This window comes from Choloepus didactylus, chromosome X (genome assembly GCF_015220235.1).
Source record: "Choloepus didactylus isolate mChoDid1 chromosome X, mChoDid1.pri, whole genome shotgun sequence".
NCBI lineage: Eukaryota > Metazoa > Chordata > Mammalia > Pilosa > Megalonychidae > Choloepus > Choloepus didactylus.
This window is the reverse complement of record NC_051334.1, coordinates 57,258,985-57,286,345: the sequence shown is the minus strand read 5'-3', so window position 1 is coordinate 57,286,345 and position 27,361 is coordinate 57,258,985. Positions and strand designations below refer to the sequence as shown.

General features: G+C 37.3%; 1 protein-coding gene across 1 annotated transcript in view; it reads left to right on the top strand.

Moving 5' to 3' along the window:
• LOC119522157 (serine/threonine-protein kinase WNK3-like) overlaps positions 1-24,339 on the top strand; it is a 185,664-nt gene extending 161,325 nt beyond the window's left edge. The window contains exons 16-19 of the mRNA XM_037820811.1: positions 18,487-18,718; positions 19,110-19,240; positions 19,779-20,404; positions 23,689-24,339. Coding sequence (XP_037676739.1) covers positions 18,487-18,718; positions 19,110-19,240; positions 19,779-20,404; positions 23,689-23,977 — 1,278 coding nt within the window. The 3' untranslated portion in view covers positions 23,978-24,339. The remainder of the gene's footprint in view (positions 1-18,486; positions 18,719-19,109; positions 19,241-19,778; positions 20,405-23,688) is intronic.
• The last annotated feature ends 3,022 nt before the right edge of the window (positions 24,340-27,361 follow it).

The window sequence follows — 27,361 nt, the reverse complement described above, 5'->3', positions numbered from 1 at the left end:
GAGGCCTAGCCTCTCCTTTGCAGCAACCGTCTTCCCAAGGGTAAAATGTATGGTAGAGGGCTCAACCCATCAAACCACCAGTCCCCTATGTCTGTGGTCATGTTAGCAACCATGGAGGTGGGGTAGGCAAATACCCCTGCATTCTCCACAGGCTCCTCAAGGGGGCACTACATCTTTTTTTTTTTCCTTGTTTTTCTTTTTTTCTTTTTTTTTTTTTTTTTAACTTTCCCTTCTTTTTTAAATCAACTGTATGAAAAAAAAAAGTTAAAAAGAAAACAAACATACAATAAAAGAACATTTCAAAGAGACCATAACAAGGGAGTAAGAAAAAGACAACTAACCTAAGATAACTGCTTAAGTTCCAACATGTTCCTACTTTACCCCAAGAAAGTTACCTAATATAGCAACATTTCTGTGAACTTGCTCCTACTATATCCATCAGAAATTAACAGACCATAGTCATTCCTGGGCATCCCCAGAACGTTAAATAGCTTATCTGTTCTTCTTGGATTATTGTTCCCCCTTCCTTAATTGCTCTCTATTGCTAGTTCCCCTACATTCTACATTATAAACTATTTGTTTTACATTTTTCAAAGTTCACATTAGTGGTAGCATATAATATTTCTCTTTTTGTGCCTGGCTTATTTCGCTCAGCATTATGTCTTCAAGGTTCATCCATGTTGTCATATGTTTCACGAGATCGTTCCTTCTTACTGCCGCGTAGTATTCCATTGTGTGTATATACCACATTTTCTTTATCCACTCATCTGTTGAAGGACATTTGGGTTGTTTCCATCTCTTGGCAATTGTGAATAATGCTGCTATGAACATTGGCGTGCAGATATCTGTTCGTGTCACTGCTTTCCGATCTTCCGGGTATATACCGAGAAGTGCAATCGCTGGATCGAATGGTAACTCTGTATCTAGTTTTCTAAGGAGCTGCCAGACTGACTTCCAGAGTGGCTGAACCATTATACAGTCCCACCAACAATGAATAAGAGTTCCAATTTCTCCACATCCCCTCCAGCATTTGTAGATTCTTGTTTGTTTAATGGCAGCCATTCTAACCGGTGTTAGATGGTATCTCATTGTCGTCTTAATTTGCATCTCTCTAATAGCTAGTGAAGCTGAACATTTTTTCATGTGTTTCTTGGCCATTTGTATTTCCTCTTCAGAGAACTGTCTTTTCATATCTTTTGCCCATTTTATAATTGGGCCGACTGTACTATTGTCATTGAGTTGTAGGATTTCTTTATATATGCAAGATATCAGTCTTTTGTCAGATACATGGTTTCCAAAAATTTTTTCCCATTGAGTTGGCTGCCTCTTTACCTTTTTGAGAAATTCCTTTGAGGTGCAGAAACTTCTAAGCTTGAGGAGTTCCCATTTATCTATTTTCTCTTTTGTTGCTTGTGCTTTGGGTGTAAAGTCTAGGAAGTGGCCGCCTAATACAAGGTCTTGAAGATGTTTTCCTACATTATCTTCTAGGAGTTTTATGGTACTTTCTGTTATATTGAGATCTTTGGTCCATTTTGAGTTAATTTTTGTGTAGGGGGTGAGGTAGGGGTCCTCTTTCATTCTTTTGGATATGGATATCCAACTCTCCCAGCCCCATTTGTTGAATAGACCATTATGACTCAGTTCAGTGCCTTTGGGGGCCTTATCAAAGATCAGTCGGCCATAGATCTGAGGGTCTATCTCTGAATTCTCAATTCGATTCCATTGATCTATATGTCTATCTTTGTGCCAGTACCATGCTGTTTTGACAACTGTGGCTTTATAATAAGCTTCAAAGTCAGGGAGTGTAAGTCCTCCCACTTCGTGTTTCTTTTTTAGAGTGTCTTTAGCAATTCGAGGCATCTTCCCTTTCCAAATAAATTTGATAACTAGCTTTTCCAAGTCTGCAAAGTAGGTTGTTGGAATTTTGATTGGGATTGCATTGAATCTGTAGATGAGTTTGGGTAGAATTGACATCTTAATGACATTTAGTCTTCCTATCCATGAACATGGAATATTTTTCCATCTTTTAAGGTCCCCTTATATTTCTTTTAGTAGAGTTATGTAGTTTTCTTTGTATAGGTCTTTTACATCTTTGGTTAAGTTTATTCCTAGGTACTTGATTTTTTTAGTTGCTATTGAAAATGGTATCTTTTTCTTGAGTGTCTCTTCAGTTTGTTCATTTCTAGCATATAGAAACATTATTGACTTATGTGCATTAATCTTGTATCCCACTACTTTGCTAGATTTGTTTATTAGCTCTAGTAGCTGTATCGTCGATTTCTCAGGGTTTTCCAGATATAAGATCATATCATCTGCAAACAATGACAGTTTTACTTCTTCTTTTCCAATTTGGATGCCTTTTATTTCTTTGTCTTGCTGGATTGCCCTGGCTAGCACTTCCAGCACAATGGTGAATAACAGTGGTGAGAGCGGGCATCCTTGTCTTGTTCCTGATCTTAGAGGGAAGGCTTTCAGTATCTCACCATTGAGTACTATGCCGGCTGTCGGTTTTTCATATATGCTGTTTATCATATTCAGGAAGTTTCCTTCAATTCCTACCTTTTGAAGTGTTTTTATCAAAAACGGATGTTGGATTTTGTCAAATGCTTTTTCAGCATCTATTGAGATGATCATTTGATTTTTCCGTTTCGAATTTTTACTGTGTTGTAATACATTGATTGATTTTCTTATGTTGAACCATCCTTGCATGCCTGGAATGAACCCCACTTCGTCTTGGTGTATGATTTTTTTAATGTGTCTTTGGATTTGATTTGCAAGTATTTTGTTGAGGATTTTTGCATCTATATTCATTAGGGAGATTGCCTGGTAGTTTTCCTTTTTTGTAGCATCTTTGCCTGTTTTTGGTATCAGATTGATGTTAGCTTCATAAAATGAGTTAGGTAGTGTTCCATTTTCTTCAATGTTTTGAAAGAGTTTGAGTAAGATTGGTGTCAGTTCTTTCTGGAAAGTTTGGTAGAATTCCCCTGTGAAGCCATCTGGCCCTGGGCATTTATTTGTGGGAAGATTTTTGATGACTGATTGGATCTCTTTGCTTGTGATTGGTTGATTGAGGTCTTCTATTTCTTCTCTGGTCGGTCTAGGTTGTTCATATGTTTCCAGGAAATTGTCCATTTCCTCTACATTGTCCAGTTTGTTGTCATACAGTTGTTCATAGTATCCTCTTATAATTTTTTTTAATTTCTTCAGGATCTGCAGTTATGTCACCTTTTTCATGCATTATTTTGTTTATATGGGTCTTCTCTCTTTTTGATTTTGTCAGTCTAGCTAGGGGCTTGTCAATCTTGTTGATCTTCTCAAGGAACCAAGTTTTGGTGATAGTTATCCTCTCTATTGTTTCTTTGTTCTCTATGTCATTTATTTCTGCTTTAATCCTTGTTATTTCTTTTCTTCTAATTGGTTTAAGATTGGTTTGCTGTTCATTTTCTAGCTTCTTCAGTTGATCCATTCGTTCTTTGATTTTGGCTCTTTCTTCCTTTTTAATATATGCGTTTAGTTGTATAAATTTCCCCCTTAGCACTGCTTTTGCTGCATCCCATAGGTTTTGGTATGTTGTGTTCTCATTTTCATTCGTCTCTATATGTTTAGCAATTTCTCTTGCTATTTCTTCTTTAACCCACTGATTGTTTAGGAGTGTGTTGTTTAACCTCCAGGTATTTGTGAATTTTCTAAGTCTCTGATGGTTATTGACTTCTAATTGTATTCCATTGTGGTCAGAGAATGTGCTTTGAATAATTTCAATGTTTTTAAATTTATTGAGGCTTGTTTTATGTCCCAGCATATGATCTGTTCTGGAGAAAGTTCCATGAGCACTAGAAAAGTATGTGTATCCTGGTGATTTGGGATGTAATGTCCTGTATATGTCTGTTAAATCTAATTCATTTATCAGATTGTTTAGGTTTTCAATTTCCTTATTGGTCTTCTGTCTGGTTGATCTATCTATAGGAGGGAGTGATGTGTTGAAGTCTCCCACAATTATTGTGGAAATATCAATTGCTTCCTTTAGTTTTGCCAGTGTTTCTCTCATGTATTTTGTGGCACCTTGATTGGGTGCATAGACATTTACGATTGTTATTTCTTCTTGTTGAATTGCCCCTTTTATTAGTATGTAGTGGCCTTCTTTGTCTCTCAAAACATCCCTGCATTTAAAGTCTATTTTATCTGAGATTAATATTGCTACACCTGCTTTCTTTTGGCTGTAGCTTGCATGAAATATTTTTTTCCATCCTTTCACTTTCAGTTTCTTTGTGTCCCTGTGTCTAAGATGAGTCTCTTGTATGCAACATATTGATGGTTCATTTTTTTTGATCCATTCTGCAAATCTATATCTTTTAATTGGGGAGTTTAATCCATTTACATTCAATGTTATAACTGTGAAGGCATTTCTTGAATCAGCCATCTTATGCTTTGGTGTATGTTTGTCATATATATTTTTCCCCTCTCTCTATTAATATCCTTTATTGTACCCATACCGAATCTCTTTAGTGCTGAACCTTTCTCCAAGTCTCTCTGTCCTTTCTTTGTTTCTCTGTCTGTAGGGCTCCGTTTAGTATCTCCAGTAGGGCAGGTCTCTTGTTAGCAAATTTTCTCAGCATTTGTTTGTCTGTGAAAAATTTAAGCTCTCCCTCAGATTTGAAGGAGAGCTTTGCTGGATAAAGTATTCTTGGTTGGTAATTTTTCTCACTCAGAATTTTTAATATATCGTGCCACTGCCTTCTCGCCTCCCTGGTGGCTGCTGAGTAGTCACTACTTAGTCTTATGCTGTTTCCTTTGTATGTGGTGAATTGCTTTTCTCTTGCTGCTTTCAGAACTTGCTCCTTCTCTTCCGTGTTTGACAGTGTGATCAGAATATGTCTCGGAGTGGGTTTATTTGGATTTATTCTATTTGGGGTTCACTGAGCATTTATGATTTGTGTATTTATGTTGTTTAGAAGATTTGGGAAGTTTTCCCCAACAATTTCTTTGAGTACTCTTCCTAGACCTTTACCCTTTTCTTCCCCTTCTGGAACACCAATGAGTCTTATATTCGGATGTTTTGTAATATCTATCATATCCCTGAGGTCCGTTTCAATTTTTTCAAATTTTTTCCCCATTCTTTCTTTTATGCTTTCATTTTCCATTCTGTCATCTTCCAGGTCACTGATTCGTTGTTCAGCTTCCTCTAGTCTTGTACTATGAGTGTCCAGAATCTTTTTAATTTGGTCAACAGTTTCTTTAATTTCCATAAGATCATCTATTTTTTTATTTAGTCTTGCAATGTCTTCTTTATGCTCTTCTAGGGTCTTCTTGATATCCTTTGTATCCCGTACTATAGTCTCATTGTTCATCTTTTGTTCTTTCAGTAGCTGCTCTAGGTGCTGTGTCTCTTCTGATCTTTTGATTTGGGTGCTTGGGCTTGGGTTATCCATATCGTCTGGTTTTTTCATATGCTTTATAATTTTCTGTTGTTTTTTGCCTCTTGGCATTTGCTTAACTTGATAGGGTTCTTTTAGGATTTGTAGACCAATTGAAGTCCTTATCTCTAATTTATCAGATCTACAGCTTCGTGCAGTACACTTTCTCTGACTAACCAGCAGGTGGCGTCCATGAGGCACCTGTTCTCCACAAGCCAGTTCTCCCCTGCTTAGCCTTTGTGGTTAGTGGGGGTGTGAGTCTTGTGGGGTCCAATTGGTATACCAAGCTTGCGTGTGTAGTTGGTGTTGCACGCCCTGTATATGGGGCGTGTTTCTGGGCAGTCAGGTAGGGAGGGTGGCTCTAACAATCAAATCTCCCTGGTGATCCTGGAGTTTTAAAGCTGCTGCAATAGTCTAATCCTTCAGTTCAGTCCTGCCACAGTTTGTCTCTGCCACTGACCCACAAGTCCTTGGTATTGGCGTATGGCTCCTGAGACTTGCAAGTGGGCCCCTCTTCAGGCCGTGCACCCCCGGGTCCTCTGTTGAGGGATGACTGTGCTATGTCACATGTGAGTGCTGTCCCCCCAGGGCAGTTCTGGGCTGCTGGGCTGTGTAGGGAGGCTCCCAGTCTGCTGAAATGGTGGCTGAATGGGGCTTTGTTAATTCACACTGCTCCACCTTCCCAACTCTGGGACAACCAGCTGAGGGTTCAGGGAAGGCTAATGTCCATGCCCAGTTTTGTGGTGTGTGCCTGTTATTTGAAGCACTTCCTTCACACTGCGTTGTGTGGGGCAGCTCTGGGCTATGCGGCTGGCGATGGGCAGGAGTGTTTCCTGTCCACCAGGATGATGTCTGTGAGCGGACACCCCCCTTTTCTTGGGAAGTTGTGGTGTTTAGTGAATTTTCTCAGCCACTGGATTATTGCCTTTTGTCTCAGAGCTCTCTTAGTTCTGCTCTTGTCTTGACCTGCCCAAGTTGCAAGTCTTTGAAGCTTTCTGTATTGGGCTTCTTAGAGTAATTGTTTTAGAAAAAGAAAAAAGGATTAAAAAAAAAAAAAGGGCCCTCCTCACAGATCTAATGGGTTATTTAAATGCTAAGAGACAAAGCAATTAGGGCCATTTAGGAAAGGTCCACAGGGCAGAGAGATCAGCTTTTCTTCGGGATTTGCATATGAGCCTCAGGGCCTGAGCTCTGCCCTTCTCCTTTCTATGTTCACCAGAACTCCAAAAATCCTCCGCTTTTATTTTGGAGTTTTTTGTGCTGTTTTTTTCTATGTCTGTCTCCTCTCTGCTGGGCTGGCTGCTCTCAGATTCTCTGGTGTCTGGTCTCAGTCTATCTATGGTTGGAGTTTGGATCAGTAGAATGAGTTTCCGATAAGGGCTGCCACTGCGGTTCTCCCTTCTCCTTCCCGGAGCTGACAGCCCCTCCTCCCACGGGACTGAGCCTGGCAGGGAGGGGCGCGGGTCCCCTGGCCACAAAAACTTACAGATTTCGCTGATCTCAGCAGTTCCACGTTTTCATGAGTGTTGTATGAAGTATGCCCAAAGTCAGATTGCTCTGTGGTGTCCAGTCCACGCAGTTCCTGGCTTTCTACCTACTTTCCTGGAGGAGTAACTAAAACATACAGCTCACCAGTCCGCCATCTTGCCCCGCCTCCGCTCCCCCTAGTAATTGGTTTTTGAGATCTCTTTCTTCTTGAGTCAAGATAGGTAGTTGGCATGTTTCTAAAAATTTGGTCGTTTCATCTAGACTGTCTTATTTATTTGCATACAGTTCATAATATCCTCTTAATAGTCCTTTTTACTTCAGTGAGATTAGTAGTTATGTCTTCCTCTTCATTTCAGATTTTCGTTGTTTGTATCCTCTCTTTTTTTTCTTTGTTGCTCTAGCTAAAGTTTTGTCAATTTTGTTGATCTTTTCCAAAAACCAACTTTTGGTTTTGGTGATTCTCTCTATTGTATCTTTGTTTTCTATTTCATTTATCTCTGCTCTAATCTTTGTTATTTTCTTCCTTCTGCTGGCTTTGGGTTTAGTTTGCTCTTCTTTTTCTAGATCTTCCTGTGTGGAGATTAGGTCTCTGATTTGAAGTCTTTCTTCTCTTTATTGTAAGCATTGAGAAGTATAAATTTTTCTTTAAACTCTGCTTCACTGCATCTCATAAGTTTTGGCATGTTGTATTTTCATTTTCATTTGCCTCAAGGTATTTATTAATTTCACTTCTTATTTCATCTTTAACCCATTGGTTGTTTAAGAATATGTTGTCTAATTTCCACATATTTGTGAATTTTCCCTTTGTCTCTAACTTCATTCTGTTGTGGTTGGAGAATATACATTGTATGATTTCAGTATTCTTTAATTTATTGAGACTTATTATGTTACTCAGTATATGGTCTATTCTGAAGAATGATCCATGTGCACTTAAGAAGAATGTGTATTCTGTTTCATTGGGTACATTTTTCTATATATGTTTGTTAAGTCTAGTTGGTATAGTGTATCATTCAAGTCCTTTATTTCCATATTGATCTTCTGACTAGATGTTTTATCCTTTCTTGTGGGTGGTTTGTTAAAGTGTCCTACTAATAATGTAGAACTGTCAGTTTCTCCCTTCAAATCTGTCAGGATTTGCTTCATATATTTTTGGGGCTCTGCTGTTTATATAGTTATAAATATATAAATATTTATAATTGTTACATCTTCCTCTTGAATTGTTCCCTTTATCAGTATATTATGACCATCTTTGTCCATTGTAACTGTTTTTTACTTGAAGTCTATTTGATCTTCTATTAGTATAGCCACCCCAGCTCTCTTTTGATTTCTACTTGCATGGTATATATTTTTTTCCATCCTTTCACCATCAACTTACATGTATTTTTGACTTTAAGGTGAGTCTGTTGCAGACAGCATATAGTTGGGTCATGCTTTTTTATCCATTCTGCCAATCTCTGCCTTTTGATTGTAGAGAACTCGCAATTTTCACGCTGTGTCTAATCTCCTATTTAGTTGGTTTTTTAATGTCACAGATCATATTTTTAATTTCTAATAACTCTAGTTCATTCTTTTCCTTATGGATGTAGTATATTTTCAAATTTGTCTGAAGATATTAAAATCTTTTGCTATATTTTTAATGTTTCATTGGCTCTTTTGTTTTGAGTTTAGTATTTTCTTGTAGTGTGGATTTTTCATAAGTGTTTGGTGATTTTTATTGTGTGCCCATCCCCTTAGGATTTTTTCCTTGTCTGTCTGTGTATACTGAATGTATTTATTGTAGCCTTCCTCTCGTAATTGTGGGAAAAGCATGGGACATGCTTCCTATCACAATATATTGCAGCTTCTCTCTAATCCGCCTAAAGGGTGGCCCAGTAGCTAGACTTCAAAGATAGGAGGAAGCTGTCCCCTTCCTCTTGGATGTTGTCTCCTCCCTGCATCACTGTCCTTTATCTTTGCCACACACTTTTTCTTATCTTGGGCAGATGCCTCTGCTGTCTTCTGCTTGGTGTGAAAGTGGGGAGGGAAAGGGTGTAACAACTGTGTGGCTGTTCTTTCTTTTGTTTCCCACGTATCTATTGAGTGGTGAATATATGAAAACCTCTGTTTAGGTGGATCTCACATTCTAGTGGGGGAAGGTAGATTTCAAATAAACAAACATGTATGGTATACAGAGTACTAAAGTAAAGCACTATGGCAGAAAGACTTGGGGATTAATTTAAATAAGGGGGTCAGGGAAGACTTTCATGTGGTGGTGATATTCACAGATGGATATCTGAGTAGCCATTGAACAAGCAGTTTGAAGAGCATTCCAGGCAGAGGTTATAGCAAGTGCAAAGGCCATAGGGTGGAACAAACTTGGTGTCTTCATGGAACCAAAAAAACCCAGTGAGTAAGTAGGGAGGGTGTTATGAGATGAGGTTGAAGAGATATTTGGGAGACAGATCATGTATAGCTTTGTAAACATTTTAGCCAGCCATTCACCCTTTTGGTTGGCCAGGGCTCTCTCTTGTTGCCCATATCTGCCATGTTAGTTTGTAACATTTTGAAACAGTTCCTACGTGTCTCGGGCTTCATTTTCCACCTTCAATCATATATACATGTGTCCATGTGAATCTTTCCTGTTGAGTTTGTGGAGTTGGATTGTTAAGGGAAACTAGAACATGTATTTAATTGCCATATTGATCTACCCATTACTTAAAATCTTTCCTGTAATTTCACTGGGACCAATGCAACACTTTCTAATTGCAATATTAGTAAGGGTTTTTTCCTCCTCATGGGAGTAATGTTATTACTAGTACACAATAAGAGTTTGGAAAATAAAAATTGATTGTTCAGGGAGGCGGGGCAAGATGGCGGACTGGTGCGCTGTATGTTTCAGTTACTCCTCCAGGAAAGTAGGTAGAAAGCCAGGAACTGCGTGGACTGGACACCACAGAGCAATCTGACTTTGGGCATACTTCATATAACACTCATGAAAACGTGGAACTGCTGAGATCAGCGAAATCTGTAAGTTTTTGTGGCCAGGGGACCCGCGCCCCTCCCTGCCAGGCTCAGTCCCGTGGGAGGAGGGGCTGTCAGCTCCGGGAAGGAGAAGGGAGAACCGCAGTGGCAGCCCTTATCGGAAACTCATTCTACTGATCCAAACTCCAACCATAGATAGACTGAGACCAGACACCAGAGAATCTGAGAGCAGCCAGCCCAGCAGAGAGGAGACAGACATAGAAAAAAACAGCACGAAAAAGTCCAAAATAAAAGCGGAGGATTTTTGGAGTTCTGGTGAACATAGAAAGGGGAAGGGCAGAGCTCAGGCCCTGAGGCTCATATGCAAATCCCGAAGAAAAGCTGATCTCTCTGCCCTGTGGACCTTTCCTTAATGGCCCTAATTGCTTTGTCTCTTAGCATTTAAATAACCCATTAGATCTGTGAGGAGGGCCCTTTTTTTTTTTTTAATCCTTTTTTCTTTTTCTAAAACAATTACTCTAAGAAGCCCAATACAGAAAGCTTCAAAGACTTGCAATTTGGGCAGGTCAAGACAAGAGCAGAACTAAGAGAGCTCTGAGACAAAAGGCAATAATCCAGTGGCTGAGAAAATTCACTAAACACCACAACTTCCCAAGAAAAGGGGGGTGTCCACTCACAGCCATCATCCTGGTGGACAGGAAACACTCCTGCCCATCGCCAGCCCCATAGCCCAGAGCTGCCCCACACAACGCAGTGTGACGGAAGTGCTTCAAATAACAGGCACACACCACAAAACTGGGAGTGGACATTAGCCTTCCCTGAACCCTCAGCTGGTTGTCCCAGAGTTGGGAAGGTGGAGCAGTGTGAATTAACAAAGCCCCATTCAGCCACCATTTCAGCAGACTGGGAGCCTCCCTACACAGCCCAGCAGCCCAGAACTGCCCTGGGGGGACGGCACTCACTTGTGACATAGCACAGTCATCCCTCAACAGAGGACCAGGGGGTGCATGGCCTGAAGAGGGGCCCACTTGCAAGTCTCAGGAGCCATACGCCAATACCAAGGACTTGTGGGTCAGTGGCAGAGACAAACTGTGCCAGGACTGAACTGAAGAATTAGACTATTGCAGCAGCTTTAAAACTCCAGGATCACCAGGGAGATTTGATTGTTAGAGCCACCCCTCGTCCCTGACTGCCCAGAAACACGCCCCATATACAGGGCGTGCAACACCAACTACACACGCAAGCTTGGTACACCATTGGACCCCACAAGACTCATTCCCCCACTCACCACAAAGGCAAAGCAGGGGAGAACTGGCTTGAGGAGAACAGGTGGCTCGTGGACGCCACCTGCTGGTTAGTTAGAGAAAGTGTACTGCACGAAGCTGTAGATCTGATAAATTAGAGATAAGGACTTCAATTGGTCTAAAACTCTGTAAAGAACCCTATCAAGTTTAGCAAATGCCACGAGGCCAAAAACAAAAGAAAATTATAAAGCATATGAAAAAACCAGACGATATGGATAACCCAAGCCCAAGCACCCAAATCAAAAGGTCAGAAGAGACACAGCACCTAGAGCAGCTACTCAAAGAAGTGAAGATGAACAATGAGACCATAGTACAGAATACAAACGATATCAAGAAGACCCTAGAAGAGCATAAAGAAGACATTGCAAGACTAAATAAAAAAATGGATGATCTTATGGAAATTAAAGAAACTGTTGACCAAATTAAAAAGATTCTGGACACTCATAGTACAAGACTAGAGGAAGTTGAACAATGAATCAGTGACCTGGAAGATGACAGAATGGAAAATGAAAGCATAAAAGAAAGAATGGGGAAAAAAATTGAAAAAATCGAAACGGACCTCAGGGATATGATAGATAATATAAAACGTCCTAATATAAGACTCATTGGTGTTCCAGAAGGGGAAGAAAAGGGTAAAGGTCTAGGAAGAGTATTAAAAGAAATTGTTGGGGAAAACTTCCCAAATCTTCTAAACAGCATAAATACACAAATCATAAATGCCCAGCGAACTCCAAATAGAATAAATCCAAATAAACCCACTCCGAGACATATTCTGATCACACTGTCAAACACGGAAGAGAAGGAGCAAGTTCTGAAAGCAGCAAGAGAAAAGCAATTCACCACATACAAAGGAAACAGCATAAGACTAAGTAGTGACTACTCAGCAGCCACCAGGGAGGCGAGAAGGCAGTGGCACGATATATTTAAAATTCTGAGTGAGAAAAATTTCCAGCCAAGAATACTTTATCCAGCAAAGCTCTCCTTCAAATCTGAGGGAGAGCTTAAATTTTTCACAGACAAACAAATGCTGAGAGAATTTGCTAACAAGAGACCTGCCCTACTGGAGATACTAAAGGGAGCCCTACAGACAGAGAAACAAAGAAAGGACAGAGAGACTTGGAGAAAGGTTCAGTACTAAAGAGATTCGGTATGGGTACAATAAAGGATATTAATAGAGAGAGGGGAAAAATATATATGACAAACATTAGCCAAAGGATAAGATGGCTGATTCAAGAAACGCTTTCACGGTTATAACGTTGAATGTAAATGGATTAAACTCCCCAATTAAAAGATATAGATTCGCAGAATGGATAAAAAAAAATGAACCATCAATATGTTGTATACAAGAGACTCTCTTACACACAGGGACACAAAGAAATTGAAAGTGAAAGGATGGAAAAAAATATTTCATGCAAGCTACAGCCAAAAGAAAGCAGGTGTAGCAATATTAATCTCAGATAAAATAGACTTTAAATGCAGGGATGTTTTGAGAGACAAAGAAGGCCACTACATACTAATAAAAGGGGCAATTCAACAAGAAGAAATAACAATCGTAAATGTCTATTCACCCAATCAAGGTGCCACAAAATACATGAGAGAAACACTGGCAAAACTAAAGGAAGCAATTGATGTTTCCACAATAATTGTGGGAGACTTCAACACATCACTCCCTCCTATAGATAGATCAACCAGACAGAAGACCAATAAGGAAATTGAAAACCTAAACAATCTGATAAATGAATTAGATTTAACAGACATATACAGGACATTACATCCCAAATCACCAGGATACACATACTTTTCTAGTGCTCATGGAACTTTCTCCAGAACAGATCATATGCTGGGACATAAAACAAGCCTCAATAAATTTAAAAACATTGAAATTATTCAAAGCACATTCTCTGACCACAATGGAATACAATTAGAAGTCAATAACCATCAGAGACTTAGAAAATTCACAAATACCTGGAGGTTAAACAACACACTCCTAAACAATCAGTGGGTTAAAGAAGAAATAGCAAGAGAAATTGCTAAATATGTAGAGACAAATGAAAATGAGAACACAACATACCAAAACCTATGGGATGCAGCAAAAGCCGTGCTGAGGGGGAAATTTATAGCACTAAATGCATATATTAAAAAGGAAGAAAGAGCCAAAATCAAAGAATTAATGGATCAACTGAAGAAGCTAGAAAATGAACAGCAAACCAATCCTAAACCAAGTACAAGAAAAGAAATAACAAGGATTAAAGCAGAAATAAATGACATAGAGAAAAAAAAAATAATAGAGAGGATAACTATCACCAGAAGTTGGTTCTTTGAGAAGATCAACAAGATTGACAAGCCCCTAGCTAGACTGACAAAATCAAAAAGAGAGAAGACCCATATAAAAAAAATAATGAATGAAAAAGGTGACATAACTGCAGATCCTGAAGAAATTAAAAAAATTATAAGAGGATACTATGAACAACTGTATGGCAACAAACTGGATAATGTAGAGGAAATGGACAATTTCCTGGAAACATATGAACAACCTAGACTGACCAGAGAAGAATTAGAAGACCTCAATCAACCCATCACAAGCAAAGAGATCCAATCAGTCATCAAAAATCTTCCCACAAATAAATGCCCAGGGCCAGATGGCTTCACAGGGGAATTCTACCAAACTTTCCAGAAAGAACTGACACCAATCTTACTCAAACTCTTTCAAAACATTGAAGAAAATGGAAGACTACCTAACTCATTTTATGAAGCTAACATCAATCTAATACCAAAACCACGCAAAGATGCTACAAAAAAGGAAAACTACCGGTCAATCTCCCTAATGAATATAGATGCAAAAATCCTCAACAAAATACTTGCAAATCGAATCCAAAGACACATTAAAAAAATCATACACCATGACCAAGTGGGGTTCATTCCAGGCATGCAAGGATGGTTCAACATAAGAAAATCAATCAATGTATTACAACACATTAAAAATTCAAAAGGAAAAAATCAAATGATCATCTCAATAGATGCTGAAAAAGCATTTGACAAAATCCAACATCCGTTTTTGATAAAAACACTTCAAAAGGTAGGAATTGAAGGAAACTTCCTCAATATGATAAAGAGCATATATGAAAAACCCACAGCCAGCATAGTACTCAATGGTGAGAGACTGAAAGCCTTCCCTCTAAGATCAGGAACAAGACAAGGATGCCCGCTGTCACCACTGTTATTCAACATTGTACTCGAAGTGCTAGCCAGGGCAATCCGGCAAGACAAAGAAATAAAAGGCATCCAAATTGGAAAAGAAGAAGTAAAACTGTCATTGTTTGCAGATGATATGTTCTTATATCTGGAAAACCCTGAGAAATCGACGATACAGCTACTAGAGCTAATAAACAAATTTAGCAAAGTAGCGGGATACAAGATTAATGCACATAAGTCAATAATGTTTCTATGTGCTAGAAATGAACAAACTGAAGAGACACTCAAGAAAAAGATACCATTTTCAATAGCAACTAAAAAAATCAAGTACCTAGGAATAAACTTAACCAAAAATGTAAAAGACGTATACAAAGAAAACTATGTAACTCTACTAAAAGAAATAGAAGGGGACCTTAAAACATGGAAAAATATTCCATGTTCATGGATAGGAAGGCTAAATGTCATTAAGATGTCAATTCTACCCAAACTAATCTACAGATTCAATGCAATCCCAATCAAAATTCCAACAACCTACTTTGCAGACTTGGAAAAGCTAGTTATCAAATTTATTTGGAAAGGGAAGATGCCTCGAATTGCTAAAGACACTCTAAAAAAGAAACACGAAGTGGGAGGACTTACACTCCCTGACTTTGAAGCTTATTATAAAGCCACAGTTGTCAAAACAGCATGGTACTGGCACAAAGATAGACATATAGATCAATGGAATCGAATTGAGAATTCAGAGATAGACCCTCAGATCTATGGCCGACTGATCTTTGATAAGGCCCCCAAAGTCACTGAACTGAGTCATAATGGTCTATTCAACAAATGGGGCTGGGAGAGTTGGATATCCATATCCAAAAGAATGAAAGAGGACCCCTACCTCACCCCCTACACAAAAATTAACTCAAAATGGACGAAAGATCTCAATATAAAAGACAGTACCATAAAAATCCTAGAAGATAATGTAGGGAAACATCTTCAAGACCTTGTATTAGGCGGCCACTTCCTAGACTTTACACCCAAAGCACAAGCAACAAAAGAACAAATAGATAAATGGGAACTCCTCAAGCTTAGAAGTTTCTGCACCTCAAAGGAATTTCTCAAAAAGGTAAAGAGGCAGCCAACTCAAAGGGAAAAAATTTTTGGAAACCATGTATCTGACAAAAGACTGATATCTTGCATATATAAAGAAATCCTACAACTCAATGACAATAGTACAGACAGCCCAATTATAAAATGGGCAAAGGATATGAAAAGACAGTTCTCTGAAGAGGAAATACAAATGGGCAAGAAACACATGAAGAAATGTTCAGCTTCACTAGCTATTAGAGAGATGCAAATTAAGACCACAATGAGATACCATCTAACACCGATTAGAATGGCTGCCATTAAAGAAACAGGAAACTACAAATGCTGGAGGGGATGTGGAGAAATTGGAACTCTTATTCATTGTTGGTGGGACTGTATAATGGTTCAGCCACTCTGCAAGTCAGTCTGGCAGTTCCTTAGAAAACTAGAAATAGAGTTACCATTCGATCCAGCGATTGCACTTCTCGGTATATACCCGGAAGATCGGAAAGCAGTGACACGAACAGATATCTGCACGCCAATGTTCATAGCAGCATTATTCACAATTGCCAAGAGATGGAAACAACCCAAATGTCCTTCAACAGATGAGTGGATAAATAAAATGTGGTATATACACACGATGGAATACTACACGGCAGTAAGAAGGAACGACCTCGTGAGACATATGACAACATGGATGAACCTTGAAGACATAATGCTGAGCGAAATAAGCCAGGCACAAAAAGAGAAATATTATATGCTACCACTAATGTGAACTTTGAAAAATGTAAAACGAATGGTTTATAATGTCGAATGTAGGGGAACTAGCAGTAGAGAGCAATTAAGGAAGGGGGAACAGTAATCCAAGAAGAACAGATATGCTATTTAACGTTCTGGGGATGCCCAGGAATGACTATGGTCTGTTAATTTCTGATGGATATAGTAGGAGCAAGTTCACAGAAATGTTGCTATATTATGTAACTTTCTTGGTGTAAAGTAGGAACAGGTTGGAAGTAAAGCAGTTGTCTTAGGTTAGTTGTCTTTTACTTACTCCCTTGTTACGGTCTCTTTGAAATGTTCTTTTATTGTATGTTTTTCTTTCTTTTTTTTTTTTTAATTTTTTTTTTCCATACAGTTGATTTAGAAAGGAAGGAAAGGTTAAAAAAAAAAGAAAAAGGAAAAAACAAGGAAAAAAATATGTACTGCCCCCTTGAGAAGCCTGTGGAAAATGCAGGGGTATTGGCCTATCCCACCTCAATGGTTGCTAACATGACCACAGACATAGGGAACTGGTGGTTTGATGGGTTGAGCCCTCTACCGTAGGTTTTACCCTTGGGAAGACGGTTGCTGCCATGGAGAGGCTAGGCCTCCCTATAATTGTGCCTAAGAGCCTCCTCCCGAATGCCTCTTTGTTGCTCAGATGTGGCCCTCTCTCTCTAGCTAAGCCAACTTGAAAGGTGAAATCACTGCCCTCCCCCCTACGTGGGATCAGACACCCAGGGGAGTGAATCTCCCTGGCAACGTGGAATATGACTCCCGGGGAGGAATGTAGAGCTGGCATCGTGGGACGGAGAACATCTTCTTGACCAAAAGGGGGATGTGAAAGGAAATGAAATAAGCTTCAGTAGCAGAGAGATTCCAAAAGGAGCCGAGAGGTCACTCTGGTGGGCACTCTTACGCACAATTTAGACAACCCTCTTTAGGTTCTAAAGAATTGGGGTAGCTGGTGGATACCTGAAACTATCAAACTACAACCCAGAACCCATGAATCTCGAAGACAATTGTATAAAAATGTTGCTTATAAGGGGTAACAATGGGATTGGGAAAACCATAAGGACCACACTCCACTTTGTCTAGTTTATGGATGGATGAGTAGAAAAATAGGGGAAGGAAACAAACAAACAAACATACAAAGGTACCCAGTGTTCTTTTTTACTTCAATTGCTCTTTTTCACTTTAATTATTATTCTTGTTATTTTTGTGTGTGTGCTAATGAAGGTGTCAGGGATTGATTTAGGTGATGAATGTACAACTATGTAATGGTACTGTGAACAATCAAATGTACGATTTGTTTTGTATGACTGCGTGGTATGTGAATATATCTCAATAAAATGAAGATAAAAAAATGAAGGAAAAATAAAGACACTTTTAAACAAACAAACAAAAAAAATTGATCAGTTTTACCTCCAGTAACTGCTGATCTCCTCCTAAGTCTCAACAATGATTACTTACGAGTGCATTATACGTCCTGCTTCTTATGCTAACCTGCTTCAAAGTTGAATCCCATCCTTTGTGCTTTTCAATATTTGTTTAATCTTCTTGATTAGTAGTGACCCCAAATATTCCCAAAATATTTGTAATTGTATTAATTTTTTTATTAATTATTATAGAGAATTCATTATTAAAACACTCATTTAGAAAACAACAATTAATTTTTTTTGTGGGGGTTGCGGCAGAGCAAGTGGAAGACTGATTTTTAAAGCCTGCAGTGGCCTACATTAACAACAACTTTTGGAGCATGAATTAGAAATTTTGGAATAATTTTGAGATCCCCTGTAAAGTTTTTGTGCACTTTCATAAAGTAAGAAACTTGTTTTGGTAATTTTTCTCTAGAAACCTAAGTGCCTAGATATTGTTTCTCTATGTAATCATGTGTGTCAGGCATCTTTAACTTTCTTAAATAATATGAGCATAAGTGAAAAATTTAATTTTAATTTATATGGTTTCAGTAACCTTTTTAGTAAATTGGTTCATAAAAAAATATATTTTAATTTTTGATTTTCAAAGTTGATGTAGTGGTGAAAAGTATTCTGAGGTGAAAGATTAATATTTTGCTGTTTTCTTATCTGAAGTCTAAATAATATTTTTAAACAAAGGGGAAAGCTTAATTTCAATAGAGTACTTCAGGTTCAGTCTGATATGGTACTATTAATGCAACTATACTTAACATCCTATTTTCGACTACCAATTGGTCTATACAACAACTCCAAGGTATAAACAACTCTTCCACCTTATCTAAATTGTTGCCATTTTGATTTTTCTCTTTTTGTCTCTATTAGGAGATGTCCCCAGATGCTTCACTTCCAGGGGATCCAGAGATCTATCCTGCTGCTGTGTCAAGCGGTGGAACCATTCATCTGCAGACAGGAGGTGGATATTTTGGCCTAAGCTTTACTTGTCCTAGTCTCAAAAATCCTATTAGCAAGAAATCCTGGACTCGCAAATTAAAAAGCTGGGCGTACAGGCTACGGCAGTCAACCAGCTTTTTCAAGAGATCAAAAGTCCGTCAAGGTAGTGTGCTTACAGTCAGGGACGTAGACTAGGTAACATCATTTTTCATTTACTTATGTATTTTTTTTTTGTTCATACACAAATCTTGCCACTTTTTCCACGTAGCCCATGTGTGTGAAATGTTTCATTAATGCCATTGCCATTTTATTTTTCCTTTTGTAACAGATTTGTTTTTCCAGTTATTCATTTCATATAGATACTACGTCTCGGGATAAATCTTTCTATGTCTGATTTAGAGTCAGGGATTTATGCAATGTTGCTTATATTACATTAACACCTTTTAATTGTCTAGGAGTTCAGTTTTTTCTACTTTTCTTCATTTTTGGTAATGTAAGGAAATTTAATCTTAACAATCTTCTTTTTTCTGCTTATAATTTGGCAAAACTCACAGCGGAAGGAGAAGATATGAGATCAGCAGTTGCTTCTGATCCCATTCCTCTGACATGCGAGTCTACAGCTGATACTAGGGCTTTAAGTAGTCGTAAAGTGATGAGTGGATCATTTCAGCGGGGTCGGTTTCAGGTTTGTGTCTTTGGTTGAATCCTTATCTACAGGGGTATTATAAACAGTAATAGCATTGAAGATCTTGGTCTGTAGGTAATACTTATTTTTAAAGTAGACCATTGTCATATTTAATGTGTTCCCCTTGCATGTATCTCCTCACCTTTTGAAGCCATCCAGTAAAGGTGAGTCTAAAGAAATGGGGATTTTAGTAGCTGGAGGAGAGCACAGAAATGAGTCATTATTTTTTTGGGGGGGGGGTGGTTGTTGAATCATCTGTTTTATAAATCTAATTTCATGTCCTTTAGAATCTAAGCAATTTTATGGAATTTTTTTAATTGTGGAATTTTATTTAAGCAATATGAAGCCAACCTCTCTTTACCCAAGGGACCTGACTGAAACTTTGAAGATGGGGAGTATAGATGGGATTTTTAAGTGTATTATCAATTTATATACGTCACTGCAGACTATCCACTTGTTTGTGCCATAAATTATAATGATACTGAATTTCTTCATGAGGTTAGGCAGAGCCAGCCATTTTTGCCTTTTTGTATCTTAGGTGATTACAGTTCCTCAGCAGCAATCAGTGAAAGTGACATCTTTTGGAATAGAACACATACCAGCTTCCAAACAGATTACAAGCCATTCTAGTGAAGAAACTATAGTTTTTACTGAAACAGCAAAGTCTCAGTTGGTAGAAATGGAACCTGCCACGCACAATCCACAGACTTCATTTTCTTCTCAGAAGTTACGAGCTCTTCCTAAGACCTTTAAAAAAGATGAAGGAATTCCCAAACAAAGTGACAAATCCTTATCTTTCAGCACAGCTTGTGAGGCTAATGTATCTTTGATGACTCCAGAAAAGGAATTGGAAGAAACTTCAGCCACAGGAAGCAGTAGCCTACAGTCTGGATCTGAGCTGTTGCTTAAAGAGAGAGAGATACTGACTGTTGAAAAACAGCCTAGCTCTGATAGTGAATTTTCAACCCCTCTTGCTGGCAATGGAAAGTCAGCGGCAAAGACTGGTCCAGAGAGTGGTCAGTGTTTACCACTCCATGAAGAACAAGCTTGTGTTCAAACACAGAGCTCACTCTTATATTCACCTTCTTCCCCAATGAGCAGTGATGATGAGTCAGAAATAGAGGATGAGGACTTGAAGGTGGAGCTTCAAAGGTTACGAGAAAAGTAAGGACTGTTTCTTTCCTGTTACAAATGTGGTTGCCCTGGGTTTTATAGAACTTAATATTTGACTGGTAGCTAAATATTTAGGATTGGTGACATTTTAATGATTGAAAACTTTTTATGATTGAAAAATACAAAGAAATCTAAAATGGTATCTAAATGCTAGACATTTATGAGCATAAAAATCCTTATATTAAAATGTTTTCCTAGTGTGAAGGCTAATTATTATTGCTTATTTACCAATATGATTTTATTATTATTTTGGTTGAACTTTTCAATCCTTATCCTTCAGGACATTTGGTTTTAGATTTTACAGCCATTCTTATTTATATGTATTATATAATTTCACATTTGATAGGTAAATGTCTTAATTTACATGGTCAGAGATAGTGGTTCATCTTCTTTAGGAAATGGTAAGATACTCCCAAGATTAAGCTTGTTTTTTGGTGTCTGAGGTCATTAACCTTCACAAGTGATAACTGTGGTAATATGTGTTATCACATAGGAATGCTGCTTTTGTATTTAGTTTTATAAACCACATCATATTTTGAAGAAATTAGTAGTAAGTTACTGAATTCTTTCTAATTTTATTCATGTGGTTCAAAATTCAAAAGATAGGAGAGGGTAACCAGTAGTCTCTCTCAACCCTTCCATCCCAGGCATCTAGTTTTTTTTCCTTAAAGGCAACCAATACTACCTGTTTTCTTGTATATCCAGTTAGTCTATGTAGATACAAACAAATACATACATATTTTACTCTTCCCCCCCCACAAATTGTAGCATATTTTAGACCTTTTTTTGCATCTTATTTTTTACCTTTTCACTACATCTGCGTCATCTTTTTTTTATAGCTCCATAGTACTCCATTATATGGTTATTCTTATAAATTATTTACAAGTTTCCTATCAGTAACCCCATGCCATTATTTTGAAAAGTTGAAACCACCTTTAGCAATTTTTGAGTGTATCTTGTGCTTTAAAGAATATCTACCCTGTTCTGGGTCTTGAACAGCTGGGAAAGAAGGCAGAATCAGGAAATAAAGTACATATATATATAGGTAGGGAAAAAGCTGGACTTTAACTAGATTCCTACATGTTTTGAAAATGCTCCAGTTGGAAGTTGTTCAAACTCAAACTGGTTAAAATATTTGGAGATTTCCCACAGTTTTTAAGGTCTTGCCCACAGGAGAAAAAAAAAAACTATTATTCTAGTAAGAGATAAGTGTAACACCATTTTTCTCTCCAACTTGTTTTAAAATTTTCAGACAGTTGTAAATGTATTCCATTTTGAAATAAAGGATCATATTTTTAAAAAGCATAATGTGTACCCCTTTTAATTTCAGCCTGGAAAAAAATGTGAATGTATGTTTTAAACATTCATCACTAGAGAGTTTATGTTCTGCTTAAAAAAGAAAAAAAAGTTAAGATACAAGCTAGACGTAACTATATCTAAACACTATACAATATATATATATACTGATACTGTTATAATAAAAAGTTACTGTTAAAGGGGTTTAATATTTCTGATATCAATAATCCATCACTATTTTTAATGCTTCTTTTAAACTGTTCTTTAAAACTGATGGCTTTGTAGATGACCAAAATGGTTATGAGTATTTTATTTTGCATGTGAGACATGGATTCTCATAACCTCATAGAACCCAAGACCTGGGAAGGATCTTTTTTGTTGTTGTTGTTATTTTTTTTAAATGTGGGAACATGTATATAATATAAACTTTCCCATCTCAACCACTCCCAAGCATACCATTCAATGAGATTAATCACTTTCACAATATTGTGGTACCCTCACCATCTTCCATTACAAAGACATTTCCATTTCCCCAAACAGAAACCCTACACCCATGATGCTTTAACTCCCCATTCCCCCTGCCACCCACCCCTGGCAACGAGTACTCTAATTATTTAGTCTCTGTGAGTTCGCATATTCTGGGAAAGATCTTAAAAAATAATTTATTTTATTCTGTTTTCAGTATTCTTTTTAATTATGGTACCTTCACAATTTTTTAAAACCCCAGGATGATATTTCTACGGACTATAATCCTATAGGCCCACATGGCAAGCTGAGTTTTTTCACCTAAATTGATTTGAATTAACCGCAGTCTTTTTTGCATAAATATTTGTATATTTCCAAGATTATTATTATAGAAGTGATTCATAGGAAAAGATTCAAGCACTAGAGTAAAAATGCAAGCAATAAAACCTCACAGTTGTCATGCCCCAATCATAGTTCTCAGAGGCAGCCACTGTGAACTGTTTGGTATGTATCTTCTCAGTCATTTTTCTATGTATTTACAAATATATAATTTTTGTTTTATACAAAAGTGGGATCATAATACTATATATGTTCATGACTGCACAAATGAATCTATTTTTTTAAAAATGGCTGTATGCTATTCCAATGTATGGGTATACCCATGTTTATTTAATCCCTCCTTAATGGACATTTTGTTTGTTAACTATGTTTTGCTTATGTAGACATTGCTGAAGTGAAAATCCTTATATTTTTACATTCTTATGTGAGTATTTTTGTAGGATAGATGCCTAAATGGAATTGCTGGGTTAAAAAATGTGCACATTTCAAATTAATAGAAACTGCTAAAATTGTTTTCCCATGTAACTAATACCATTTTACACTCCAAACAAAAATATATGAAAGTGCCTGTTTTTCCACACCTTTAACAACACTGGACTGGATCTTATCAATCCTTTTATTTTACTTCCAATCAGATACATTTTTAAAGTTTTTCTTAATTGTGTTCTGATTAGTTATCAGTGAGGTTGGGTGTTATCTCATTTATTAGTTATTTGTATTTCCTCTTCTTTGGAATTGCCTTTTCACATTTTTTGCCCTTTTTCCTAGAAGGCATTTTTTTATTGTTTTTTAAGGAACTATTTATATATTCTGAACATTAACCCTTTATTATATGTTGCAAGTATTTTCTTCCTATTTATATTTGCAACATATAAGAAAGGGTTCATATCATTAATACTATCTGACTTGAAATTTTGCTTTATTTTCTTTCATTGTATTGAAGTTGTAAAAATTTCTTTTTGTCAAATTTGCTCACATTTTTCTTTATACCTGATTGATGCTATGCTACAGAAAGCATTTCCCATCCTAAAATTGTAAAAATTCTCCTGTGTTTCCATATTCTTTATCTAAGTTCCTTGTTAATCTTTACATGTACTGGTATAGAACTTCTTGGCTTATCTGTATGGTGCCAGTGCCAGTGCCAGTAAAATTATTTCTGCATGATTTTCATTCAGACACATTCAGGAGGTGGTAAATCTTCAAACCCAGCAGAATAAGGAGCTGCAGGAGCTCTATGAACGCCTTCGGTTAGTTAAAGACAGCAAAAATCAATCATCAGAGATTCCTCTGCCACCTACATCACCACGTCGACCAAGATCTTTCAAAAGCAAACTTCGTAGCCGTCCCCAGTCCTTGACACATGGAGACAGTGACTTAGTTGCTACAGGTAAATCAGTCATAAAAGTGATTTTTAAAAAATCCTGGTCAAAGATCAGCAAAATTATAAAAATCATGATGATATAATTTGTTTTTTATTAAACTAAAATGATTTAAAGAAGTACAGAGTATTCTGAGATTCTTTTCTATTTTTTGGTATTTTTTTTCCTACTTTTTAATGAAATAGAAGCAATGATAGATGATAGATTTGGGGGAGCATATGAGTGTCGTGTTTTATGGTTTCATTTGAAAAACAAATAGTTGGAAACCTATTATCAATCTCCAAAATAATTTCTGAAATGTTGTCAATGGAAACTGCTGGTCTAGCATTTAGAGTTTGTTGGGGAGAGTGTTGGTCACAAAAATAATCTTAAAAATACACTCATGTTCTGTCTATAGTAAGAGATCTTTATTTGTAATGAGAATATTAGAAATAGCCCTTCTTTGACTTTGAATAAAGAGGGTCAGTCTCTATTTAACCAATAAAGAAGTTGTTAATCAGGTCAGGCTTCTTTGGTTACATGTGCCCAGTCAAGGTAGGGGTTGAGAGTGATAGGGGTTGAGATATATATATCTCAACAGACCTTGTGATAGGCAGAATAATGCCCCCCCAAAGATGTCCATGTCCTAATACCTGGAACGTGTGAGTATATTAGGTTACATGATAAAGGGAATTAAAGTGCAGATGGGATTATGGTTGCTAATCAGCTGAGTTTAAAACAAGGAGATTATCCTGGATTATGCGGGTGGGCCCAATATAATCACAAGGGTCCATAAATATATAAGAGGGGGAAGAAAGAGTAGGTCAAAGAAAAGATGTGAGGAGGGAAGCAGAGTCAGAGAGATGCAATATGGCTGACTTCAAAGATGGAAAAAGAGGGCCATGAAGCAAGGAATGTGAGCAGCCTCTAAAAGCTGGAATAGGCAAGGGAATGGATTCTCCTCTAGAGCCTCCAGAAGGAAGACATTCCTGTCAACACCTTCTTTTTTGCCCATTGTAACCTGTGAGATTTCTGACAGATAATAAATTTGTGTTGTTTTAAACCACTGAGTTTGTGGTAGTTTGCTATAGCAGCAAAAGAAAGCTAATACAAAACTCAAGGAAAGAACCTGTGATTTGGATAATCTTCACAAAGATAGGGGTGAAGGGTAGTCTTGTATTGAAGGCAATTTGGGGATTTCATAGCACAAGTCTGTGGAGCATTAGTCTAGGGCTCTACCATTAATAGCTATACTTTATTTTATTTGGTTTTGTTCCCAATTGACTTCCTCTTTTAAGTTTAGTTTCTGCTTCTCCATAACTTCAACTTTCAGAAGGCTTTGGCTTGTTATGATTCCAAAGCATTCTTTCACTCTCAGATCCTTACTTACTTGGAGTTAGTCAAATTCCAGAGAGAAAATTTGACTGTTCGTGTTCATCTTTTTCATGCCAGGAAATTAGCCAGAGACCATTGCTCAGCCTATCTATTCTCCAGTTAGTTGTCTGCCTCATTCTAATCAACCATGCCAGAGGCATGGCATATCATGGTAAAAACAAGCTTGCTGCCCCTTTAGAAATGCTGTGGGTGGGTGAGGCAATTTTAGATTTAGGATGGGTAGAGAATGACATCTGTCTCCCCTTCAAAACACGTCGTAAATTTGTTTTGAAAAAAGCTGTGTAAGAGGTTTTAAGAAAAGGAGTTTTTTTTAATTATCATATATTAAAGTGACATTCATAAATGAAAAGTACCATGAATTAAATACATGTTGTATTAGAGCTCTCCAGAGAAACAGAACTGACAGGATATATACATTAAGGGATTGATTATAGGAATTGGCTCATCACATGGATTGGCAGACTGTAGGGCAGGCGGCAAGTTGGAAACTCTGAAGAAGGTGAAGTTGAATTCCCCAGGAGAAGTGGTCTTACTGATCTAGAGGCAGGAATTCTTCTTTCTAACTTCTGAAATCCTCAGTCTGGCTTTAAGACCCCAACTGATTGGATGAGGAGACTCCCCTTATTGCTGAAAGCAGTCTTCTTAGTTCATTGTAGATGCAATCAACTGACTAGAGGAGGTACAAGTCCATCTATGAAATACTTTCAGAATTAACAATCAGGCCAATGCTTCTTTGACTTAACAATTGGAGAGTATAACCTAGTCAAGTTAACCTATGAAATTAACTGTCATATATGTATAAATTCATGTAACTAACACCACAATCGGGATACCCAACAGTTTAATCACCCCCAAAAATGTCCCTCGTGCTATCAGTTTAAAGTAGCATGCCCCCCTCCCCCACTCCTAACCACAGATCAGTTCTCCATCACTGTACTTTTCACTTTTCAAGAATGTCATAAAAATGGAATCCATGTAGCATGTAACCTTTTGGACTGGCTTTCACTCAGCATAATCCTTTGAGATTCTTCAAGTTATTTTGTGTTACAAAAGTTCCTTTTTATTGCTAGATAATATTCCACAGTATAGATGTTACCACAGTTTACTCACCTGTTGAAGGACATTTGGGTTGTTTCCAGTTTTGAATTTTTATGAATAAATGTGTATTGGTTTTTGTTTTACTGTAAGTTTTCAAATCACTTGGGAAAAATACCCAGAAGTGGGATGGCTGAGTCATATAGTATGTGTATTTTAAATTTTTAAGAAACTGCCAAATTGTTTCCAGAGCAGCTGTATCATTTTACATTCCCACCAGCAATGTTTGACATACAGTTTCTCTGTATCCTCTATAGCACTTGGTGTCATCAGTATTCTTTATTTTAGCCAATCTAATAGATAATGTAATGGTGTGCATTGGTGGTTTTCATTTTCATTATTTCTCTTAATAGTTAGTGATGTTGAACATTTTTCCTTGTGCTTATTTGCCATTTGTATATCCTCTTTGGTAAAGTGCCTATTAAAGACTTTTGTCATTTTTGTTGTATCATGTTTTTTTTATTGAAATTTTATTGAGATAATTATGGATTTGCATTCAGTTGAAGAAATAATACAGAGAAATCCCATGTACCCTTTAACCAGTTTTCCTCAGTTAACATTTTTGCCATTTTAAAAAATTAGGTTTTCTTATGGTTGTGTTTTGAGAGGTTTTTATATATTTTAGATATAAATCCTTTGTTGCCTATGTGATTTGCAAATATTTTCTCCCAGTCTATAGCTTGTCTTTTCATTCTCTTAACAGTGTTACTGGCAAAGTATAATTTTGATCAAGTACAATTTATCAAATGTTTCTTTTACATGTCACAATATTGGTATATTTTAAAACTCTGCCTAATCCCAGGTCACAAAGATTTTCCTCTAAAAGTTTTATAGTTTTATGTATTACGTTTATATCAGTGACACTTTTTGTGTTAATTTTTGTATAAGGTGTGAGGTTTTGAGTGAGGTTCTTTATTCTGCATATGGATGTTCAGTTGTACCATTACCATTTGTTAAAAAAGACTATCCTTTCTCCATTGAATTCCTTTTGCACCTTTGT